The 25,683-nt window shown below is 39.6% G+C and overlaps 1 protein-coding gene and 2 pseudogenes across 1 annotated transcript in view; all 3 read left to right on the plus strand.

Annotated features, from left to right (window-relative positions):
• LOC135205365 (polycystin-1-like protein 2) overlaps positions 1-9,867 on the plus strand; it is a 42,015-nt gene extending 32,148 nt beyond the window's left edge. The window contains 9 exon segments of the mRNA XM_064235856.1: positions 599-790; positions 1,784-1,919; positions 2,591-2,856; positions 3,357-3,531; positions 4,324-4,477; positions 7,631-7,772; positions 8,346-8,459; positions 8,461-8,733; positions 8,735-9,867. Coding sequence (XP_064091926.1) covers positions 599-790; positions 1,784-1,919; positions 2,591-2,856; positions 3,357-3,531; positions 4,324-4,477; positions 7,631-7,772; positions 8,346-8,459; positions 8,461-8,733; positions 8,735-9,382 — 2,100 coding nt within the window. The 3' untranslated portion in view covers positions 9,383-9,867.
• The window catches only part of LOC135205366 (protein glass-like), a 111,788-nt pseudogene that overhangs the window by 73,497 nt on the left and 12,608 nt on the right, over positions 1-25,683 (plus strand).
• On the plus strand, positions 2,069-2,200 carry LOC135205374 (U1 spliceosomal RNA; annotated as a pseudogene).

Consider the following 25,683-nt stretch of genomic DNA (forward strand, 5'->3'; position numbering starts at 1 on the left):
CTTTAACCACAGTCCCTTGGTGGCCTGACCCATAGTGTTGCCAGACGCACGATTATGGCTAACTTGAACCTTAAATAAAATAAAAAGCTACTGAGGCTAGAGGGCTGCAATTTGGTATGCTTGATGATTGGAGGGTGGATGGTCAACATACCAATTGGCAGCCCTCTAGCCTCAAAAGCTTGCATCTTCAACCACCTTGTCAATAGACTGCATCACATGACTACTGGTTTTAGTTTCTCTAAAAGAAAACTAGAGAACTGGCTTTGTCTGTCCGTCCGCACTATTGAGGGATAGAGGACAACGAATAGGTAGGTTGACCATCCAACCTCCAATCATCAAACATACCAAATTGCAGCCCTCTACCTTTTCTACCAAACAGAGTAAATTTTGGCAGCAAGATATCTAAAGATGTTGGAAAGTTACGCGCGTGAAGAAATCTTAAGTTTAATCATTCAAACGCTCATAGAAGTATTTCTAGGAGTGGAATCCCTCTCGTACGAGGTTTTACCATGAGTTTATTGAACCTACACCTACCCTTCTTCCAGCATTTGATTTGCCATTATCTAATAAACCTTTCTCCCACTGAAACATCCTGCAGAGAAAGAGGAAGTTGACCCTTCCGTGGTGGTGCGTCATCATAGCGTGGGTCCTCTGCGCCATCAGCATAATGGTGGCTGTGTTCTTCCTCTGGGCCTACGGCATCCAATTCGGCAACGAGAAAGCGACCAAGTGGCTGACTGCTCTCATCTCCTCCATCTTCTCTTCTGTGCTCTTTACTCAGCCAATTAAGGTAAGTTGGAGTTCACACCAAGCTAAATATCACAATCTTACTAGATTGTATTGAAAGAAACTGGGTGATATTCAGTTTATGCTTATAGAAATGAAACACTGTAAAATTTTGCGTCAAATTGAAATGATTAAAAGTAAAAATGCTTTAAGGGGAGCGCTGGACCACCATGAAGGCCCCATTATAAATTGAATGACTATTTCTACCTTATGATTGAAGGGATTTGCTTCAAATTTTTACACTTATTCCACAATCAATGCTGAAAATTCCCTCGTCAGGAAATTTAGAAATTCGACCTCTAAGTTTAATTTTCTTGCAGTAGAAAAATTTTAGTTTAGGTGCAGTAGGAGTGATAGACGACTAAATGATAAAGAAACGTCCTTAACATAGCTGTGGATGAAGACTGGATACATGCCAAGACCAAAGTCAGCTCAGTGTTCCTATTTTTCATAGAAACTCCCTTCGTGTAAGACCCTAGTTCGTCCTCGTTTGTTTTCAAGACTGACGCTACTCTTCCTTCCTCTTTCACGTTCTCATATTGTATGGGCTAGATTATGGTATTAACTTTCAGTCCCATCCCAAATTAAGGTTCAGTAACTAATAAATGTCACGTGTTTAGGTGTAAGAGGAATGTGATCTTTCCTAGATTCTGACCCCTAAGAGTTTTATCGCAGTATGTGTCCAACTTTATGGCGTGTTTAGTACAAGCCCGCTGGGGATTACTGTAAAAACACAAACAAAAGACTGTAAATATCATATTGGTCCTAGATAATGACCCAGAAAACCCTTGGAGGTCACTTTCTAGGAAACATCCCTCTAAATAACATAAAGAAATATTAGTCCTAGATAATGATTACCCCAAACTTCATTGAGGGTCACTACCAAGGGAAGATCCAAGAAATGTACACTTGATGAATATGCCAGACTGAATCATTCAAACCAAAACTCAAAGAGTATTTTGTCTTGTTTATCTAATTACTGACTGACTTACTCTAGATCTACCTGACTGCGATGCTGCTCTCCTACATCTGCAAGAAGCCTCTGAACGAACACGAGGATTACGACGACGATGAGGAGGAATTCGACGCCGAGAGTGATGAGACCCTCCTTCATGGACCTTCCACTGGACATAGTAAGTTTTCACTGAGTGGGATAAGTGGAGCCCACTTGGCTCTACAGACGAGGAAACTCGACTAATAAAAGTCCACAACTTAAGCACTGAGCGCGTAAAGAAAGAATTCAATAGCCTAATAGCTCAAAACAGAACGAAATAACCTGAACATAATAACCTGGCACAGGGGATACTGTGATCACGAAGGTGGTTCCCTCAAGGTGAGGTTCACCATTGCGCTCCGGTGCTGCCGACCATAGTGACTGACCCAAATGTGGTCAGCTCATTCGCTAAATTAAGACTGCTGCAACAAACAATAAAAATATAGCTGACAAAGTACGAGTTTATTTTACTAAAGTTTGTTAGGAATACTATGTTATTAGGTAAAATAATTATACTGTAAATATATCAGACCTTTAAAGGGACAAAAGGAAATAACCTAAGAGTTTCAGGGAAATGATAAAAGTATGAAATTTAAGCAAATTCCTTGTGATAATTTTGTCAGCATGTCTGTTTGTCTGTCTGTATCTCCATCCTCTTTTTTGTGTCTATGAACTGCGTAGTTTTGAGGTTCAGGTTATTGATAGCCTTATCTGCATTGAGTGGAGCAGTAGTGCTCAGAGGATCCACTCACTCAATGCTACGCCACTCTGCAACACTAATCATTCCCACCTGTCTCCCTCACGCCGAAGGCTACCGCCGAAGGAGGTCGCAGATCCAGCTAGGTCCCGGCATGAGTGCGGAGGAGCTGGAGGCCGCCAGGTCCCGGCGGGAGAAGGAGGTGGCGATGCAGGCCCTCATCTTCGAGATCGGGGTCTACTCCATCTTCCTGACCATCATCCTGTCAGTTGGCTATGGCTCCAGGGACCCCAATATCTTCTTCATGAGGCAGAACGTCGTCAACACCTTCGTCGAGAGCCAGGTCGGCGGCGAGAGCGAGTGTCCCCCGTTCTCGGAGGTGAGGGGCCGAGTGGATTGATAATATAGATTCGAATCTTGTTCTAGTGTCCTTGTTTACACTCCCCGCCAAAGAGCAGAGCCTTTGAGGTCACTCAAAGGACTTTTCCCACCTTTCATCATAATCAGTCTTGTTCATGGTTAGGAAGAATCCCATCTTGGCATTTTTTAATAGCTGAGGAAAAAATTGAATACAGTTTTTCTGTTCTTTGTATGTAGTCAAGAAAAGAATCTGAGTATGATTCTTCTTCACTTAAAAGCAAGAAATATTATGCTATTATTATTTTGTACACAGCTAAGACAAGAACCCAGTTACAACTTCCTTTGCTTATAGACAAGAAAAGAATCTAATGGCATCTCTTCTTCTGTTTATAGAAAAGAAGAGACTCCAGTTACATTTTCTGTTTGTTTATTAGCAAGAAAAACCTCTACCCGTATTCTTCTCTGATAGACAAACAAGGAAGCAATCTGATCGATCTTCTCTTGATCTTTTGGTTACAGGCGGCAGTAGAATCGGACTTGTGGTGCTGGGCGAGAGAGATTCTGATACCAAACCTCATGGACCCCTACCTGTACAACGGGGAGCACCGCCCGCAGACCATGTGTGGTACTCTAATCGATCGCGTCAGCTTCCTTCTGGGACACCCAATCTTCAGGCAGATCAGGAAAGTGCCAGGTGACGTAAACAAAGAACAAGGAGGTTTTCGAAGGTCGAATTTGCTCTTTCCACTCGTTCCTTTCCTTTATTATTGACCTCTTCTGCTTTTGCTGTTGTTCGACTGCATAAAGTGATACTCTCTGTCCAGATGACACACATATTTCGTTCGTCTGAAGGTCTGATTATATCATTGCAAAGTATCTCAATGTTTGCAATTACGAAGCCCATTCACTAATATGCTTGAGTCTAATTGAACTGTTCTCTTTTCCAATGTAAGGCTTTAGAAATATATACTTGAACCCTCTACCTTCAGCAAGTCTTTTGAGATAAACTTGATAGTTCCATAACCTTCTCTGCCCGCGACACAATGGGCTTTAAGTGAACAAGTCTCCTGCCTCTCTTGGGACTCACACTTTCGACAAACTAGCACATCATAGCAGAATCCATTATTACAACTACTCCTATTTCAAATAATCTATAATCATAAAATCGGAGTGGATCTTTCTTGTTTTTCATCCCCGGGTGGGGGCAGGGTAGGCAGGGGATTGGGAGGGTAGGGGAGACATGACACATCCACCCTCCTCCTTCAAAACAGGCCCATCCCACCAACACCCTGTCAATCTTCTTTGTGCCACCAGGCCCATCTCACTAACACCCTGTCAATCACCTCTGTGCCATCATGCTCATCTCACTAACACCCTGTCAATCTTCTTTGTGCCAACAGGCCCATCTCACTAATACCCTATCAATCTTCTTTGTGCCAATAGGCCCATCCCACTAACACCCTGTCAATCTTCTTTGTGCCAACAGGCCCATCCCACCAACGTCCTGTCAATCGCCCGCGCTCTGAAGACAACAGAGACTTTGGGCTCGGCTGGAACGTGACAGGAAAAGGACCTCCCCATTACATCTACAGATCTTCTCTCCAGCTTCATGGCTTTCCGTATGACGGCATTCTGGATAAGTAAGTTGGTTCCTGTTATGCTGAAACTCTCAGCAGCGACCCACAGCGGCCTGTGTTGATGGTACCTATAGCGGCGTCAGACACACAATCATGGAGAACTTTAAACTTAAATAAAATCAAAACGACTGAGGCTAGAGGGCTGCAATTTGCTATGATTGATGACTGGAGGGTGGGTGATCACCATACCAATTTGCAGCCCTCTAGCCTCAGCGGTTTTTAAGATCTGAGGACGGACAGAAAAATCGTCGATAGACAGAGAGTAGTATTCTTTTCCAGAAAACTAAAAAGCAGAACCTGAAATTATCTGAAAGGTTTTAACTTTCTTATTTTTAATAGAAAGATGAGAATGAACTTTCGTTTCTCCTGAAGTGAATTAGGGATGGCTTAGGAATTGTAGACATTTACTAGGAATAAAAAAGAAGAGGAATTACGGTACCTGCTCGGAATAGCGTGGGAATTGTTACTGGCGCTTAGGTACAAAATGATTGACACTCTGCGACTGTTTCGCTTTCCAAATTCATACGAAAACATCCCCTTGGCATCCTCGTGAACGGTTTGGGAATCGTGGCCGAGACGAAAGGCAACAAGAAGGTTAACTTGGAATACTGAGAAATGTTTAGGAATCTGAACCTTCAAGAAAGAAATGGGTACTCTGACATGCCTGGTGTGAAGGACGGACAGCAGTGTGACAGAGACGAAAGCCCCGTATTGCGTGGAATCCTTTCAGGATAAGAATGTAAGATTCCTATCCTGAAGGTGAGATTCCTATCCTTTAGGCCGGAGGCCGAGCGCTGGGACCTATGGGGTCAATCAGCGATGAAACGGAAATCGACAGGATAAGGTTCGAAAGATGTAACGGGAGGAAAGTGTGCCGAGCAAGATGGATGAAAGAGAATATGAATGGAGGTACAGTAAAAGGAATGAAAGGGGGTTGCATCTAGGAGCCTAAGGAATGGACGCTGCAAAGAACATTTAGACATTTAGTAATGCCTACAGTGCACCGCTGGGGCTTCACTGATGGCACTAGCTACGGAGGGGAATCCTTTTAGAATGGCAGGTGTTGGTAAAGATGAAAAATAGCTATGAAAAGGGTAAAAAAATAGATAAATAAATAAAAAACCAGAAAGTGCCTTTACGTTTTGGGGATAGTCCAAGAACGGCGCGTTCAATAGGAAGGAAAATAGAGAAGCCTTTCGTTTGATTGCAGTACTACAGAGGCCGCGGCTTTGATAGGAATAAAGGAAAAAGGAATAACAATAGAAAACTTAGTCCGCTCGGAACCGGAGAGGTTTTAAATTCTCGGCGGACTGGAAATTCAAAATATTTGACTTGTTGGCCCCCCCCCGCCCCCCCTTCCGGTTATTCCGGGGGGACATCTTGGTAAGGGGGCAGGGGTGGCGCTTCTATGTGAGTTTTTATTGTTAGTCTTCTTCAAAAGAAAACTATTGAAATGGCTTTGTCCTTCCGTCCGCGCTTTTCCTGTCCGCCCTTAGAACTTCGAAACCACAGAGGCTAGAGGGCTGCAAATTGGTATGTTGATCATCCACCCTTCAGTCATCAAACATTCCAACTTGCAGCCCTTTAGCCTCACTGGTTTTTGTTTCATTTAAGGTTAAAGTTAGCCATGATCGTGTGTCCGACGACGATATAGAACAGACCACTACCGGCGTGTGGTTAAAGTTCCATGGGCCACGGATCATTTATACCGAGACCACAGAAAGATAGAACTATTTCCGGTGGCCTTGAATATACGTTGTACAGAAAACTCGATTGCGCAAGAGGAAACTTAGGAGCATTCTTTACTTATGTTTACTTATGAACCTTATACATTCAAAGATGCTACTGGACCCTGGTGTCATTGTTTCTAAAACTAGGGTACAGTCAGTCATTCCGGAATAAATCTTTGATATAATTCATATATCTGTAACAACATACTAAAAAAAAAAGTCTGATTTTTGACAGTCTCAAATGTCATATTGGAACGAATGCGGTATGATATCAACCAAAGGTTTCTGAGGAAAGATAGTATCTCCAAACGGCGAAAAAATAAAGGTCTAATATTAATATCTTTTTTCATTCACTGTTGTTCTTTGTTTACCTTTTATTTTGCCGGCCCCTATTATTATTTTATTATTATTATTATTATTATTATTATTATTATTATTATTATTATTATTATTATTATTATTATTCTATAGATGATACCCTATTCATATGGAACTAACCAACAAATGGGACATTAACAAAGAATAAGATGTTTATTAGGAAGAAGAAAGAGGAGGTAAAGTGAAATGCAGAAGGAAGGGGAGCCCACATACCAAAAAAATTTAAAAAATAAATTAATAGACAGATAAATACATTAATAAAAAAAAGTATGAAAATTCAGTAAGAATAATATTAGGATAGCAATGCATTGCATTTTCGCTGTATTCGAACAATTACTTCCCAGAGCCAGAGGAACTATATCCCTGACACTGTTGGACTCTGGAACAGAGGAAGTCGTACAGTTGGAGCTTCAGTTTTTTTCTTTCTGTCTTGTTAATGTATTATTAATTGATTTTTTCTTTCTATTTCAATAGGTGGGATCCCTTCTTTCTGTATCTCCCTTGGCCTCCTCTTACTCCTTCCTAACGAACACCTTAATAGTCTTTGGAATCTTAAAGAATTTCAGGGCAGTGGCCGCTTTGGTGGGCTCGTTCCACATGGGTAGGTTTCATCTTCTGGATAATAATAATAATAATAATAATAATAATAATAATAATAATAATAATAATAATAATAATAATAATAATAATAATAATAATATAATAAAACAATCCTCATAGTACCACGAGTCTTCAAATGGAGAAAAACAAATCCACAGTTATGTAAATGTACATATATTCAAATTTAAAACTTTAAGGATAGCTTTCGGGAATCTGTTCGGTTCCCCTTTTATCAATCTCAGATTGATAAGGGGAAACCGAACAGATTCTCGAAGCTATCCTTAAAGTTTTAGATTTAATATATGTACATTTACTTAACTGTGGATTTGTTTCTCCAACAATAATAATAATACTAGTGAAAAATAGACACTGTAATGCATGGCGCTGAATAAGGTCTAGTGTAGAAATATTACTTCTGAATTAATGTTTTGTTTTTAAATCCCGACAGATACAGCGGAGGTGGGTATTTGCTGGAACTCAGGGGACCTCACTACAAGGCTCATCAGACGCTCAACAGACTGGAAAACGAAGGCTGGATAGACGAGCAGACGAAGGCAATTTTCGTGGAGTTTGCTTTCTACAATCCTCAGGTGACACTCCCCCCCCCCCCCCCCCACCCCCCCCCCCCCCCCCGGTGGACATTTATATCTTTCTACCTTTTTCTTTTTTCTTATTTTCTTATTAAGGCCAGAGGCTTATTCCCTGCTGTAGACTTTCCATTGTTTTTCAAAGCTAAAAACTTACTCCTTGAGGTACGCATAGCGGCTCTTTTATGAAGAGAAAGAAAACGGAGTTGAATCCACTTTTCTCAGTTGAGAACCTGGTTATTTATAAAGCACTTTTTCTCTCTTCATGACCAAAACTTCATTTACTAGATCATAAATTCAGTGCGAAGGTCATCACCACTTTTCAGTCCTCGACCTTTGGTCTGGAAACACTTTAAGAAAGTTGATGTGAAATACTTTTCCATTTTATTCCAGGCTCACTTACTCACGGTTTCCGTAAGTGATTTGCTTTGCTTAATCTAAATTCTAAGACGTATCATCCAGGTAAATCGACGGACTTCTATGACTTACCCTCAATTTCCTTCTCGTGTAATTAGAGGGGCTTTCGAGTAGTTACCCTGCATAATATATATATATATCTCTCTCTCTCCCCTGCAGGTCAACCTCTTCGGCGTCGTGATGTTCATCTTCGAATTTTTCGAAGGCGGAGGGTTCTTGGCCAAGTTCAAATTCCAGGGGCTGTCGCTGCTGAGGTACCACAGACCCGGAGGTTTCTTACATCCTTCTATCCGAGATCGCTTACCTCATCTTCAACCCCTTCTCTACACCCGCCAGGGAATATAAGAGCCTCAAGAAACTGAAAAGGGCGTACTTTAATTCAGTCTGGAACATCCTGGAAATCGCCATCTTGATTCTCTCGTACACAGCCATCGTGTTTTACCTGCTGAAGACTTCGCTGACCTAATACACGATTCGACAAGTTAACACGACGAAGGGCAAGAAGTACATCAGGATGCAGCCCCTGGCATTCCTGGACGAGGTCGTGGGATTACGTCATATCCTTCCAGGTGTTCATAGGCACCCTGAAACTCCTGAAACTCCTGCGGTTCACAACGCATCGGATGCTCTCGGCCACCTTGAAGCACGCCGCAGGGGACATCCTGGGCTTCAGCCTCCTGTTCGTCGTGATGCTCTTCAGCTTCTCGAGCGTCTTCTATCTCATCTCCATGACGTCGGTGGAGGAGTTCTCGACCTTCTCCAGGGCCGTCGAGTCTTGCTTCTTCGAGATCAACAAGAAGTTCGTGGACGTCCGAGAGTCGTCCCGCATCCTGGGGCCCCATCTTCTAATGCGGTCTATCGCCTTCCTTGCTACTACTGGCGTCGTCTTCCAGCTCCATGATTCGCCATCATCTGCAACGCCTTCGCCGAGGGTGGTGAGCAGCGACTTGAGCGCTCAGCCCAACGACTACGAAGTCGTCGAGTACATCATGTCTCGCGTCTCCGCCTACATCTCGGCCTTCCACCCGAATTCGGTGAGGGAGGTCAACATACAAGCGCCCAGGGGGCCCGACATCGACTCGCAGTTGCGGCATCTCAACCACTCGCTGGACAAAGCACTGGATGCCCTGGACAGAGTCACGGGGGGGCAGCAGCAGGCCCCTTCAGCAGAGAAAGAAAAGCAAGGTCGTGAGTAGTGGACAGAAAAGTTGATTACCATGACGAGGTCAATAATCTAACTGCAATTGATTTATTGTCGAATAAACCTATATGAAAATAACGTCAATGTACATTACCTGGCGCGTTGATAATTAATCGAGTTCATGAGCAGATGTCGTTGGGAATGGCACCACTACACTGTAGGGAAACCCTACACCGGAACCCTGCACTGCCTGTCATGTCTCCCCTACACTCCTGATCCCCTACCTTCCCCGACCCCACCTAGGGTGGACAAACAGGTTTGCAGGGGCGGACAAACTGATTTGCAGGTCAGACAACCAGGATTGCAAGGTCAGACAAACATGTTTGCAGTGGCAGAAAAAAGGTTTACATGAGGAGGGTGATGTATCATGTCTCCTCTACTTTCCCGATCGCGACCAGAACACGGAATTCTATTCGTTCTTCTGTGTTCCGTGAAAGCTCACCAGACTTTTCAAATCCTCTTTCTTAATCTGTATTCGACTTGCCTAAACCATATATATATATATATATATATATATATATATATATTATATATATATATATATATTTATATATATATATATCATCAATTAACTTGATCTTAATATTTTATTCATTCATAGAATACTGCTTGAACAAGATCACCAACATCAGCGCTTTGGTCAAAAGGACACTCTACCAAATAATTCTTTGTCCTCTGTGCCATCACAAGTACCTGAATTAATCAACAATAATTTTCATCCCCATGCAAATTCTTCGATAACGTCTATAACAGCACTGAATCATCATCAAAGTCAATTCTATACTTATCACTTTTTTTTGTAGGATCATATCATAAACAAAATGCTTCGATTATCTCTGTATATCTGCATTTCAATAAAACGTCATATTCTACGTGTTTTTTTTTATTTTTATTTTTATTCCTTTGGTTGGAATTCAGTTTTTTTTTGTTCCCGTTCACAGATTCGTTGAACTGCTGTACTGGTAACAATGTTGTTGTGTGTATATGGATATATTTACATACACACACACACACACACACACACACATATATATATATATATATATATATATATTATATATATACATATATATATATATATATATATATAATATATCTTTATTAGTATATATATATATATTATATATATATATATATATATATATATATATATATATACAATATATATTATATCAATATAAATTATATACTATATATATGTAATATATGTATATGTATGTGTATGAAATTAATATTTATATGTGCATATATACACATACATAAATATTTACCTATATAAATATATATACTACATATATATAGACATATATATATATATAAGTATGCATACATTGTCTGTTATTTTCACTACATCTTTATATCTTTAGTAGAAACAGAAGGACACCAAGGTTTTTAATCCTGGCCACAACGGGGTTTCCTGGTTCCTCTGTTGAATAGAAAGGCCTTCTTTTCCATGATAATTTTTTTGGGACAGAATCTAGTCAGAAAAAATCTCTCTCTCTCTCTCTCTCTCTCTCTCTCTCGCTCTCTCTCTCTCTCCTCTCTCTCTCTCTCTGTCTGTCTGTCTGTCTTTTGTGTGCGTGTGTGTTTATTGTATCTTTGTAGATCTGTAAGAACCATCATTATTTTTGTTACTACAAACGAACGCATATATATATATATATATATATATATATGTGTGTGTGTGTGTGTGTATTTGTATATGTATATATATATAGTTTATATATGTATACATATATACATATATATATATATATATATATATATATATATATATATTTATATATATACATATATATATATATATATATATATATATATATATATATATATATAATATCTGTGTAAAACGGTACTATATAACCACGATTGTATTGTAGAAGAATAGCTGGCATAAATATCATAACTGTATATTCGAAAATATACAAAAGTTATAAATTCTATCACTTGCCTGTGCAAGCAAGCAAGCAATGCTTTAGCGAAGGGACACCATCGTTCTCTCTCTCTCTCTCTCTCTCTCTCTCTCTCTCTCTCTCTCTCTCTTGTATCCTTTGCTTCACGTATGCAGATCCTGACTGGATTCCTATTGAATAGGGCAGGCGCGATGGCGCCTGCCTAAGATGACTATTACTCTTTCACCGAATGCAAATATGGAGCGGAATCACAAGCAACTAGGGGACGACGCTCCTCCTTCCCTCCCCATAAATGGGATTCAACGAGTTCTTTTTCTCTGTCTCGAGTCGTTTCTCCTGTTATATTTTTCCTGTTATCTCTATCTCTCTCTCTCTATCTCTCGGGTCTACCGTGATGCGGTACGATACGTTTTCCTCCCCAAATATTTTTTTTTTTTTTTTTTGGCAGGAGCAGCAGCGACGACGGTACGGCACGATGTTGAAATTAACCAAACATATCCAAGACAGAGGCGAGCGCGTTGCCCCGTGGCCCGCACCCACGATGTATTTCTACCAAATCTCTTCGCTCGGGTCCCACAACGGACGCTCTCTCCGCCGGCGGTGTCGCCCCGCGCCGCGACGCTGCTTTCTGAACCCGACGACGGTCCCCCTGCGAAGTAATCATTGGTAAAGGAAGCCCCACGAGGGCCGGGAAGCCCCAAAAGGGAGCAGCGCGCCCACTCCCCAAATTACAAACTCGCGGGGAGACTGATCAGGGCCGCTGCGATGGGGGAGATGTCTTCGGCTTTATGGCCAGGGAGCCGCTGAGGCTAGAATCCCCTGACGCCGGAGGAAGGGGGACTGTCCGGCCGGCGATGCGCAACACTGGGTCTTAGATCGCCAATCCGTAAGGGCGATTTCGCCCTGCGGGGCGCCGAAAAGACCCCGCCGTTGGATTTGGACCTCAACGGCGTTCTCCCGCGAGGGCGGAAACCCGCCTGTCATGCCGCGGAAACCGCTGTTATATTAACAGGGGCGGGGATTGCGTCGCATTGCATATATAATCTTTTAAAAAAACAAATCTATACACAGAATATCCTTTTTTTTTATTTTATTCTGTTTTTTTTTGTTTTATTCGAGAGAGAGAGAGAAAACTTTGTCATCCATTTCGCATGAAAGCGCAGATAACCTTTTTTTTTTATTCTCTATTTTCATTATTCCATTGGAGGACGCTGCCAGAAAAGCTATTTTGGAAAACTTACAACAATAAATACAAATGAAATGCGCTGTTGTCCCCGATGCACTTTTGTTTCTTCCTCGGACCAATTGGTTTCCTGCAAAAGTAATGGAAAATATTGATTATATAGCAAATGAATTACATTATGGCTTCTCTCTCTCTCTCTCTCTCTCTCTCTCTCTCGTACTTACTTATATGAATATTACAAATACTCTCTCTCTCTCTCTCTCTCTCTCTCTCTCTCTCTCTCTCTCTCTCTCTCTCTTACGTACATGTACACATTCATATACTATCTCTCTCTCTCTCTCGTACTTACTTATATGAATATTCAAATACTCTCTCTCTCTCTCTCTCTCTCGTACGTACATGAACGCATTCATATACTATCTCTCTCTCTCTCTCTCTCTCTTCTCTTCTCTCCTCTCTCTCTCTCTCTCTCTCTCTCCTGCTCCAAGAGATAAGTGAGCGCACGATCTCCTAATCCTTGTAACTCCTTGTAACTCTCTCTCTCTTTCTCTCTCGCTCTCTCCCTCACGTACTTTTTGTACACATATTCATATGACCTCTCTCTCTCTCTCTCTCTCTCTCTCTCTCTCTCTCTCTCTCTCTCTCTCTTATGTACATATTTGTACATATTCATATAATCTCCCCCCTTCTCTCTCTCCTTCATTCTCTTTACGTACATAGTTGTACGCATATTCATATGCTCTCTCTCTCTCTCTCTCTCTCTCTCTCTCTCTCTCTCTTCTCTCTCTCTCTCTCTCTCGCCTGCCCAAGGAGATAAGTGAGGACACGATGTCTCCTCGGATGGACTAATAAGTCTCTGAGACATGCTAATTCTTGTAACTCCATGAAGCTCTCTCTCTCTCTCTCACACACACACACACAAAAGTTAGAGCTTTAGGAATTGTAGGAGAAACGGCAGACTGGGTCGAAGACTGGCTAACTTATACAAAACAGAGTCGTTATAAATGGTGTAGAATCAGAATGGGCAGATGTAACAAGCGGAGTTCCCCAGGGTTCTGTCCTTGGCCCTCTCTTGTTTTTTATTTACATTAATGACATTGATCACCAAACTAGGTGTCATGCAGCAGACCCAGATGCAGTGGAAAGTTTAAAATCTAATGAAAATAGGAGAGTGGTATAAAAAAAATGGCAAATACCTTTTACCGTAGATAAGTGTAAAGTGTTACAAATAGGAACATCAAGCCTCCTGCCAGCTAATTGCTGCTTGGGAATGACATGAATAGTGTAGAATAAGAGGAGGACCTTGGAGTCATTATTACCAAGGACTTAAAATCCACAAAACAGTGCATATAGAAAAGAAGGCACAGAAACTAGTGGGATACGTAAAGGGGCAGTTCAAATACAGAAACAAGGAAGCTGTGCTGCAGCTCTACACGCAATAGTTGAACCCCATGTTTGAATATGCATAAATAGATTAGAAAGGAGTTCAAGCAAGAGCCACAAAGTTAATTCCATCCCTCGGGCAAATAGGTTACCGAAGACGACTAGAGAGCCTGGACATGAATGGCTTAGAAACACGACGATTGCGAGGACAACTAAAAAATAAAAATGTTTAAATTACTGAAAGGCAAAATAAAAGTAGACAGTAACCTATTTGTTTCAGTAAACGAAAACCAGACAAGAAATAATGGATGGAAACTAGAACTGAAGCGATACAACACATCCCATTATGGGAACTTCTTTACATACAAGATATGTGACACGTGGAATAAACTGCCACCAGAAGTTGTAAACAGCAACAGCGTGGAAGAGTTTAAAAGAAAGCTAGACAAAATCGTTAGGACACGTGATGCAATGCACAGTAAAACCTGCTCCTACAGATAAGTGAGCACCCGATGTCTCCTCTTAGGATGGACTAATAATAATAATAATAATGAATAATTAGAGAAATAGAGAAGAACCTTTATCAAATTTAATTCAGCTGAGGCAGCATCACTTTTAATAATAATAATAATAATAATAATAATAATAATAATAATAATAATAATAATAATAATAATGAATAATTAGAGAAATAGAGAAGAACACCTTTATCAAATTATTCAGCTGAGGCAGCAATCACTTTTAATAATAATAATAATAATAATAATAATAATAATAATAATAAATAATAATAATAATATAATAATAATAATAATAATAATAATATAATAATATCATAATAAAGTGACTTGTAGCCAATAAAGGATAAACAAAAACTTGAGACATCCTAATCATTGCAACTCTTGTAACACTCTCTCTCTCTCTCTCTCTCTCTCTTCCTCTCTCTCTCTCTCTCTCTGGTAGCACAATCAATGAACATGAAGTGATAACACCATTGTGCTATATTTTCGTAATGTGGTTTCTAAGAAGGTCAATATTGCATTAAAATCTATTCTCAACCATTCAAAGATATAAGATATCGATATTGCTTCATTATATATATATATTAGATATATATATATATATATATATATATATATATATATATATATATATATATATATAGGAAGATTTGGATCGAAATAATGCAAGAGATAAGTAATAAAAAAATTTGATGATGAGTTGCGGAGTGTTTGTTTCGTCTTAATTTCGGCTTGTTTATTCGTGGAATGAAAATTCTAATAGATAAATACGAAAGGTATGTATGAATGACTTTTGCAATGTTTGGCAGATCTGTCTTTCAGAAAAAATCAGATGTTCATTATTATTATTATTATTATTATTTAGTCATTATTATTATTATTATTATTATTATTATTATTATTATTATTATTATTATTATTATATATTATTATTATTAAAAGTGATGCTGCCTCAGCCTGAATTAATTTGATAAAGGTTCTTCTCTATTTCTCTAATTATTGTTTTCTCATTGTTGCTTAAAACTGGTAAGCAACAATGACAAAAAAAAAAAATAATTCGAAAATAAAATAGAGAAGAACCTTTATCAAATTAATTCAGCTGAGGCAGCAATCACTTTTAATAAAACATGTTTAAAAGAGGGTTACTTCCAGCATATTATTATTATTATTATTATTATTATTATTATTATTATTATTATTATTATTATTATTATTATTATTATACATTATTATTATTATTATTATTAACAAGTTTTTTTTTATCTATCCATTATTGGCTACTTGCCACTTTATTATAGTTATTATTATTATTTATTTTTTTTTTTTTTTTTTTTTTTTTTTTTTTTTTTTGGCTCTATCACAGTCCTCCAATTCGACTGGGTGGATTATAGTGTGTGGGGTTCCGGGTTGCATCCTGCCTCCTTAGGAGTCCATCACTCATTCTTACTATGTGTGCCGTTTCTAGGATCACACTCTTCTGCATGAGTCCTGGAGCTACTTCAGCTCTAGTTTTTCTAGATTCCTTTTCAGGGATCTTGGGATCGTGCCTAGTGCTCCTATGATTATGGGTACGATTTCCACTGGCATATCCCATATCCTTCTTATTTCTATTTTCAGATCTTGATACTTATCCAATTTTTCCCTCTCTTTCTCTTCAACTCTGTGTCCCATGGTATTGCGACATCAATGAGCGATACTTTCTTCTTGACCTTGTCAATCAACGTCACGTCTGGTCTGTTTGCACGTATCACCCTATCCGTTCTGATACCCATAGTCCCAGAGGATCTTTGCCTGATCGTTTCCTATCACTCCTTCAGGTTGGTGCTCGTACCACTTATTACTGCAAGGTAGTTGATGTTTCTTGCACAGGCTCCAGTGGAGGGCTTTTGCTACTGAATCATGCTCTTTTTGTACTGGTTCTGTGCAAGTGCCGGGCATTCACTTGCTATGTGGTTTATGGTTTCACTTTTCGTATTGCCACTTCCTACATATGGGAGAGATGTTATTTCCGTCTATCGTACTTTGAACTATCTGGTTCTTAGGGCCTGATCTTGTGCCGCTGTTATCATTCCTTCAGTTTTCCTTCTTTAGCTCTCCCCTCTGTAGCCATTGCCAATTGTCATCGCTGGCTAGTTCTTTAGTCTGTCTCATGTATTGTCCGTGCATTGGTTTTTGTTGTGCCAGTCCTCTGTTCTTTCTGTCTTTCTCCTGTCTCTGTATATTTCTGGGTCTTAGTCCTTCTTCCCATGCACTCTTTAGCCACTCGTCTTCACTGGTTTTTCAGATATTGCCCCAGTGCTCTGTTTTCGATGTTGACGCAGTCCTCTATACTTAGTAGTCCTCTCCTCCTTCCTTTCGTGTTATGTATAGTCTGTCCGTATTTGCTCTTGGGTGTAGTGCTTTGTGTATTGTCATATGTTTCCTAGTTTTCTGATCTATGCTGCGGAGTTCTGCCTTCGTCCATTCCACTATTCCTGCGCTGTATCTGATACTGGCACTGCCCATGTGTTTTATGGCTTTTATCATATTTCCGGCGTTGAGTTTTGACTTGAGTTTCGCCTTGAGTCTCTGCATATATTCTTTCCTGATCGTGTCCTTCATCTCTTGGTGTTTTGTATCTCCTCCTTCCATTATTCCCAGGTATTTGTATCCTGTCCTCATCTATGTGTTTGATGTTGCTCCCATCTGGTAGCTTTATCCCTTCAGTTCTCGTTACTTTGCCTTTTTGTATGTTGACTAAGGCGCATTTTTCTACTTCCAAACTCCATCCTGATGTCCCCAGATACAATCCTTACAGTCTGGATTAGGGAATCTATTTCCTTGATGCTCTTACCATACAAGCTTGATGTCGTCCATGAGATCAGATGGTTAATTCTGTTGCCTCTTTTCTTGAGTTGGTACCCGGCTCCATCCTCTTCTGTAGTACTTTTGTCATGGGAATCATGGCTACTACGAAGAGTATGGGACAGTGAGTCGCCTGGAAGATCCCTTGTATTATTATTATTATTATATTATTATTATTATTATTATTATTATTATTATTATTAAGTTTTTGTTTATCCTTTATGGCTACTAGTCACTTTATTTATATTAGCATTATTATTATTATTATTAACAAGTTTTTGTTTATCCATTATTGGTTACTTGCCACGTTTTTATTATTATTATTATTATTATTATTATTATTATTATTATTATTATTATTATTATTATTATTATTATTATTATTATTATTATTATTATTTCGCAGATAGAACCATGCTTTTTGACAGGAAAGTTTTTTTTTTTTTTTATCTGTCATCCAATTCGACTGGATGGTATTTATAGTATGGGGTTCCGGGTTGCATCCTGCCTTCTTAGGAGTCCGTCACTTATCTCACTATCCGCACTGTTTCTAGTAGCACACTCTTCTGCATGAGTCCTGGACCTACTTCGGCATCTAGTTTTCCAGGTTCCTATTCAGGGATCTTGGGATCGTGCCTCCTAGTGTTCCCGTGATTATGGGAACAATTTTCACTGTTATATCCCATATCCTTCTTATTTTTCTTTTCAGGTCTTGATACTTATCCATTTCTTTCCCTCTCTTTCTCTTCAACTCTGGTGTCCGATGGTATTGCGACATCAATGAGTGATACTTTCTTGATTTTGTCAATCAACGTCACGTCTGGTCTATTTGCACGTATCACCCTATGTGTTCTGATGCCATAGTCCCAGAGGATCTTTGCCTGATCGTTTTCTATCACTCCTTCAGGTTGGTGCTCGTATACCACTTATTATTGCAAGGTAGCTGGTGTTTCTTGCACAGGCTCCAGTGAAGGGCTTTTGCCTCTTTCTGTACTGATTCTGTCCAAGTGCCGGACATTCGCTTGTTGTGAGGTTTATGATCTCGTTTTCCACATTGCACTTCCTGCATATGGGCGAGATGTTGTTTCCATCTAACGTTCTTTGAACATATCTGGTTCTTATGGCCTGATCTTGTGCCGCTGTTATCATTCCTTCTGTTTCCTTCTTGAGATCTCCCCTCTGTAGCCATTGCCGTGTTTCATCGCTGGCCAGTTCTTTGGTCCATCTCATGTATTGCTCGTGTACATAATTATTATTATTATTATTATTATTATTATTATAAATATTATTATTATTGCTATTATTATTATTATTAATTCGCAGGATGGAACCATCCTTTGTGATAAGGCATGCTTAAGAGAGGGTCTACTTCCGGCGATAATAATAATAATCATCATACTATGATGGGCGTAATGTCTGTCTGTCTGTCTGTCATTCAATCACGGCCAAACGGCTGGTCAGAAGGGCATGAAACTTGGCAGGGTTATGGTGGGGACCCCTAAGATGGTTTGTAATGGGGTTTCATCCAACCTACCCCCCTCCTTTGTAGGGGGGTGGGGGTGAGAAGGGATTCCCTGAAACGGAGTTGTTTCTGGCCGTGAGACGATGCTGGTTATTCCCGTAGACTTAGTTACTTTACGAATTTTCATACATAATTTCTGTACAACTTCCCCGGAGAAAATATTTCAGCTCGGACACAATAGAAGATAAAAATTATCATCAATATCCGCAAGATTTTTTGAATAACTTAAATCCACCGGGACTGCCAGTGCACAAAATAATGTTGAAGAAGTACTGCCCGGTAATGTTGCTTCGGAATTTCGATCCTGCCAATGGACATAATAAAAAGGAAACTGATTAGTCCCTACTTTCTACTCTTTTTTTGGAAGACACAGGATCATAAGAGCATTTATCAGAAGCCATAACGCACTGACATACAAGTCGCGTCTTTGCAGTAACATAATGAAAAGAAAGATACTTTATTATTCGTATCACCGTGCAAAGTAATTGACAAAGAAACGAACCAACAAGATCCCTGTTCCGTTGAATGACAGTCACCGACAAGAGAGAGAGAGAGAGAGAGAGAGACTATTCGTGTAATCGCCCTTATTTTAATATTGCTGAACAAATAGTATATATAAATTTTTCACTTTTGCACCCATATTTTATCACCCATCGTAGATGGGTAAGTTTGCTAGTAATAATAATAAAAGAAAGATTTACCGCTATACAAAGATGGTGGACATGTAGAAAGATAATAAGACAAAGAGGAGGCAAATAGGAGAGAGAGAGAGAGAGAATTAGTCAGGAATAGCGAGTAAAGTAACCATTCCCAAATCTCATTTTAGCTCTGAGTCAGCCTGACTCACCTGCTTCTGGGAGCCAAGTCAGGTGTTTCGTGGCATGCTCTATAGTTTAGCCTGGGGAGGCTTTTGTTTATTATTGTTAGAACTATTGTTATTAGTATCATCACATCTATCTGGCCAATCTCGATCCATCTATCGCTACTGGAAGCAGTATCGATCCATCTATCGCTACTGAAAGCAGTACCGATCCATCTATCGCTACTGGAAGCAGTATCGATTGATCTATCTATCGCTACTGAAAACTCAGATGGTACTACTTGGACTAAATTCTAGACTTTCCAAGTCTCTCTCTCTCTCTCTCTCTCTCTCTCTCTCTTTCTCTCTCTCTCTCTCTCTCCCTGTGTGTCGTGAGTGTGTGTGTGTGTGTGTGTGTGTTGAAATTTGCAATCTCTTCCGTCGAAGGTAGCGAATGATAAGAATAAAAAGGTGCTGCTCCGAGGCGCTAGTACTAAGCAGGCTTCATACTCCATTAACCCACCTTATGTAGACCTATAGGTCTGAGAGACGTCCCCCCCCCCCACCCCCCCCCCCCCCCCCCCCCCCCCACCCCCCCCCCTCCCCCCCCTGCAAACCTAGTAAAACTTCTAGTTCAGTAACTTCTAAATTCCAGGGAGTTCTCATTAGCTCCTTAACTTTGTGTATCCACTCAGCGGGAATTACTTCAAGGTTGCTCACCATTTTGTTAGACCAAGGGTGCCTAAATATTACAAATGTTTTGTATATGAGTATTCGCGGATGATCATCATTTTTATTATACAATAGTTGTTATACTAAGTATTCCATAGACGTTCGGGTAGAAGATTATATCACTGGAAATAATTGTATTTACGGTTTACGAATCTTTACGTAATTATCGCTCGTCGGTAAGCTCACGCAGATGTTAATCTACATTCATACTGATTTTTTGTTTTTTCATTGTTACTGGTTTCCTTTTACTTAATTTTTTTCAGGTATATATATATATGAAAAATTTAAGATTGCAAGAATACTAGAAAATTAATTACTCGTATTTCGTCGTTTCTGATTTCTGATAAGAATGAATTGTCTGGCAGCCGATCGTCACATCATGAAAGGTCCTACCCAAGACCAGGGTTTAGGACTTCACACAAAAAAAACCGCTGTTCATTTATTTTGATTGTTCGTGATACCTAGAAAAAGAAGTCTAATTTTTTTTTTATTTAAAAACAAATATTTGTTTAAAATTAAGTTATTTTGCAAGTTTGGAAAGAAGAAATGTTGCAATTGTTACCTTATGTAGCATTAGGAAGATATAAAGCACAATATTTTCTGAATTTTTTTTTTTTTATTTATCTGGTCTGTCAGAACCACCTCAACCTGAGAGCCATACCTGGGGAGGGTAATCCTGGTACTATAAAAACCGCATTCTAATATAAAGTAGACGGGCGAACGAAGATATCGTTTTATAAATACAATTAGTCGACCACGCAATATAGAAATGGGATTATATAACGCTGCTTGGATCCCCGGAGGGGCTATAGTACTAGACACGGCGCACGGCGTCCCAGGGAGCTTCCACCATGTTTATGGTAGTAGTACCTCTGAGTAGGTGACGTGTAGATAACAAGGAGTTCACTATAGTAATAGTACTAAGTACGGTGTCCCAAGGAGCTTCCGCCATGTTTATGGTACTAGCGCCTCGGAGTAGGTGACGCGCAGATAGCAACGAGTTTCCTATAGCAACTGGGGCAGGCTTCTGTTGTCAGGAGCCGGTAAAATCTCGGCTTAAATCGGGCCATTTCAGCGCCTTCAGTTAGCAGTTCGATATCCAGGTTCTTCTCCTTCTTCTAAGCACTTTCAATAAAGTGCTGGATGTTGCACCTTACGCTTCTTCGACTCTAATGACCTTTCAGCACCATTTCTTGGAGTCAGGTTTCTCATTTTACTGGATTAAAAGGATATCTTTTAAGCTCAACTTACCTCGAAATTTACGAAGGTTGAAATTCATTATGGCGCGTGTAATACTTTATCAAAACCTATAGAGGAGAGGAGCTTCTGGATCAGCTGAAATGGCATGCCAGTAATCAGCCTGACCAGTCAGTGGCTCCTCTCTCTCTCTCTCTCTCTCTCTCTCTCTCTCTCTCTCTCTCTCTCTCTCTCTCTCTTAATCTTCCTTCTCATTCCTTGATTTCATTTTATTTATCTACCCTCATCTGCTTTCATTTGAATTACATAATATTCCCTATGATAATAATAATAATAATAATAATAATAATAATAATAGTATCATATATAGGGGCAAAAGTCAAAGTTCCAGCGTCTATAGTTAGTGCTGGCTACTCGGTATTTTCGCTCCTTTATCTGCGTGTCTGTGGAACATCCATCCTGGCTGTGTTACTGACCCTTTTTGTTTATATATATATATATATATATATATATATATATATATATATATATATATATATATATATATATATATATGTTATATAAGCTAATATTCTCCCGCGTCTCATCCTACCAAACCAACATTTCTAGAGAAACCTTAAAGTAAAAATAATTTTAATTTTAATTAAAGTTCCCTTCTCTCTGTCTCTTCCCAGTCATGACGACACTTCTCGTCTGTCCCCGTCCCCCTACCCTATACCCCCACCCACGAACGCATAAAAACGGGCGAACAGACGAATTTACTATATTCTTTCCTGGGGCTCCCCCGAGCGTCTGAGAGTAACAACAAAGGAACTCGCTCGCCCTGACAATGACGTCACGCGCATGCGCGGTGCTGCTGCTCCTCAGCGAGGGTTCCTGAGTCCTCGGAGACATTATCGATTAGACGCTAAGTAAGCTCCCTGTGAACTCCCAATTGGATTTGGAAAGAAGAAGCGGTAATATTTACATACTTCTCCTGGTTTTGGGTTTTTGGCTGTTTTGCCTGTTGTCTGTTCCTGTGCGCGTCTGTGGGAAGGTCTGGCTGTACAGAAGCTATACAGACACCCAAGGACTTTCTAGGGTGGGGTATATAGTACTAGCCCGTTGAGGATGAACTTAAAAACATAAAGAGAAGACTATAAATATCATAAAGATAATGACTAATGACCACCTTGTCGCTGTCAAAGATACATGGCCAAGGACCACATTTATTTTTTTTTTTTATTTGCAGATATTCACTAGTATCCTTAGAACAAGCAAATACAGCCTTTACAAACGGCAGATTCCTGCCTTTTGTAAAAGAAAACGGAGATTTTGTAGATGTGTCAGCTGAATTAATTGTTTGTCCCAAGGCAGACCATTGAACTTGTCAGTATTTAGACAACCATATTATTTGCAGCCTTTATTTATGATTCATTCGTTTGTGATACCTATCAGTTAAGCACAGATTGTCTTGAAGTAAACATTCCTTTTCAACAACTTCAGACGATTTTGTCTTGATTCTGTCGCTAGTTATTTGAATTTTTTTTTTCAACCTGCCACCTTTTCCATCTCCCGTCATTGATACCTGTATACATTACAGGAAACAGTGAATACTAAATTTGTTCTCATTGTAAACCTTGTGTTTTCGTGGAATGTTCATTATATTATACTATACCTCCTTTACTTTTTGTAAAAGTGAATTTGGTAAACTATGAAAGAGAACCATTCAAGAATACTGATTTCAAAACGGTATATTATAAGATCTCACATTTCTTGGAAAATCTGGAACACAGATGGACGTTGGTTATGTTTAAAAGCCCTAATACACTATTCATCCAAAAAAAATTATTCATCCAAAACTAAGATAAAAATAAGGAAACAAATGAATCACGCGAGAGAAGTCACATGCAATATGCTTATTTTATTGGAATTACAATTCTTTGGTATATAACATGCAATTATTTTTTATCTCTTTTTTTTAAGAAAAAGAAAATCTCGTTGTTCACTCGTCAGTATTCACAATCCTGAGTATCATTATGTTTATATTTATGCGTAAGAAAGGGAGCTGAGGGCGTCGGCTGTGCGCATGCGCACTTGTGCGCAAGAACGGCGGCTGTATTCGAAGAGGTCGCTGCTGATGGCTGTTGGCTGCAGTTTCGAAGCTGTGTGTAAATTTTACAGTTGCCTTAGAAGCTGTGTGATTTGCACAGCTGTCTTCGGAAGCTTCGAAGCTGTGCGTAACTTACACAGTTGCCTTAGAAGCTGTGTGATTTTCACAGCTACCTTCCAAGCTGTGTGTAACTGGTACAGCTGCGTTCGAAGCTTCGAAGCTGTGCGTAACTCACGCAGCTGCCCTTCGATTCCCCCAACAGAATGCAACTGCATCAACAATTTCTTGATAAAATTTATCGCATTCTGATTAAAACTGAATGAAGATAACTATTTCCACTCTCGCCCCTATTTTCTATTCCTAGAATTGAATATTTCAGTGTTCAGCCTAAAAGAATGTTAGTATCATTTCGACGAAGTTTAGTTTTACCACGAGAAAATTTTTTTTTTCTGTAACACTTCGGGGCTGGAGAAGATAACTATAGTCTTTGCAGAATGGACTGTCAGCTTCTGCAACATTTTCTAGCGATTTGCCGCCCTTCTGCAATTGCTATCTTTCTAGTATTTTCATCACAACTCTCTGGTCTTCATCAATTGCAAGGTTGTTCGACACTTCTCTCGCACAGACTTCAAATTTCCAAAATATCCAGCCGTTTCCAGGCTGCAAATCTCGTTTGAAAGTGGCCGCCTTTCTCCGCTGCCTTCGCGCTCAGCTCCGCCACGAAGAACAAACTTATAGATATTTACAATTTATTCAGAGTAATGAGAAGATATCTCCACCGTCTCTTCTTTTGTTTTTGTTTTTTTTTTCCCCCGGTCGACTTCCTCGACTTCTGACGAAGAAGAAGAAGAAGAAAGATGTAAACAAAGTATATAGTCCGCTTGACAGGTCCTCCGCGATGCGCAGTTTCTGGTCGTTCGTCACTTTTTTGTTTGTATGTTCTAACGTCTTTTTTTTTTCCGGGGGTTGGTGGGCGTTTTTACTGTTTTCTTCTTTCTTATTCCCCTTTTATCTCTTCATCTTTCTATCTACCCTTCTTTCCCTATCAGTTTTTTCCGGTTTTCATCAAAGTTTCGTGCGTCTACTAACTTCCCTCTCTTTTATTATCATTTTTATATACTTCCCATTCTCATTCGTTTCCTCTGCCATTTCCCCTCCCTCTGCCAGTTCCCTATCGCATCTTCCATGCATTCTCTTTTATTCTGTTTTATTCCATTCTTCCCCATCGCATTTCTCATCCACATCTGATGCATTTATTGTACATTACTACTTTTTTTTATCGATTCATCTACTCATTCCGTTTCATCCTTTACTTTTGGCATTTTATATTTCTTCGCCCTCATGAATATGTTATTGATAATCATTGAAGTGGCTTCGATTTGTATGTGTGTGTCTGTGTGTGTGTGTAAGACACGCTGCTGACTTACACTTTAAAATCTGGTCCTCGACACCTCAAAAAACTGTCTATTTGTCATACGAGCAAAAGACGAAGCAAGCTGATAGGAAAATGTGTGACCGAGAATGAGAAGTGACTGCAAGAAAATCCCCTTTGTTTCCCGAAAGGCAAAATATAAGAAGAAGAAGAAGAAGAAGAAGAAGAAGAAGAAGAAGAAGAAGAAGAAGAAGGGAATATTGGAATAATGCTTAGACGAGAAGAGCGAGGGAGGCCTCTGATTGGTCGGAGGGAGAGACACACTTGAAGAAACTTCGCCCTCCCATGGCTGTTGCTCTGTCCGCGTAACCAATCACAGGCTCGAACAGAGAAACAGGGGAGGTTGTACAAAGCGTAGTCCGCAGGTCTCTCTCTCTCTCTCTCTCATTGATTTATGCTCCTTCAACCTCGAGCTTATACAGTCCAATTCCAGCTTAGACCAAAAAAATAAATCTTTGTAAAACCTTTTTTTTTATATTTTAGTTAACAGCTGCAGAATTTTGTTATTGATTTTGTTGATAATTAAAACATATTTTCGCCTACTCGGGAAGAAAAGTCTACAACATTTTTTTGCCGTTCTTGTATCTAATTGGGGGGTAGGAGAGGTCTATGGAAAAGCCTGAAACGGTCTGTAAAAGGTGTTTCGCGTTGAGTTCAAGATAAAGGAATTTAGGATAG

This window comes from Macrobrachium nipponense, chromosome 49 (genome assembly GCF_015104395.2).
Source record: "Macrobrachium nipponense isolate FS-2020 chromosome 49, ASM1510439v2, whole genome shotgun sequence".
Taxonomy (NCBI): domain Eukaryota; kingdom Metazoa; phylum Arthropoda; class Malacostraca; order Decapoda; family Palaemonidae; genus Macrobrachium; species Macrobrachium nipponense.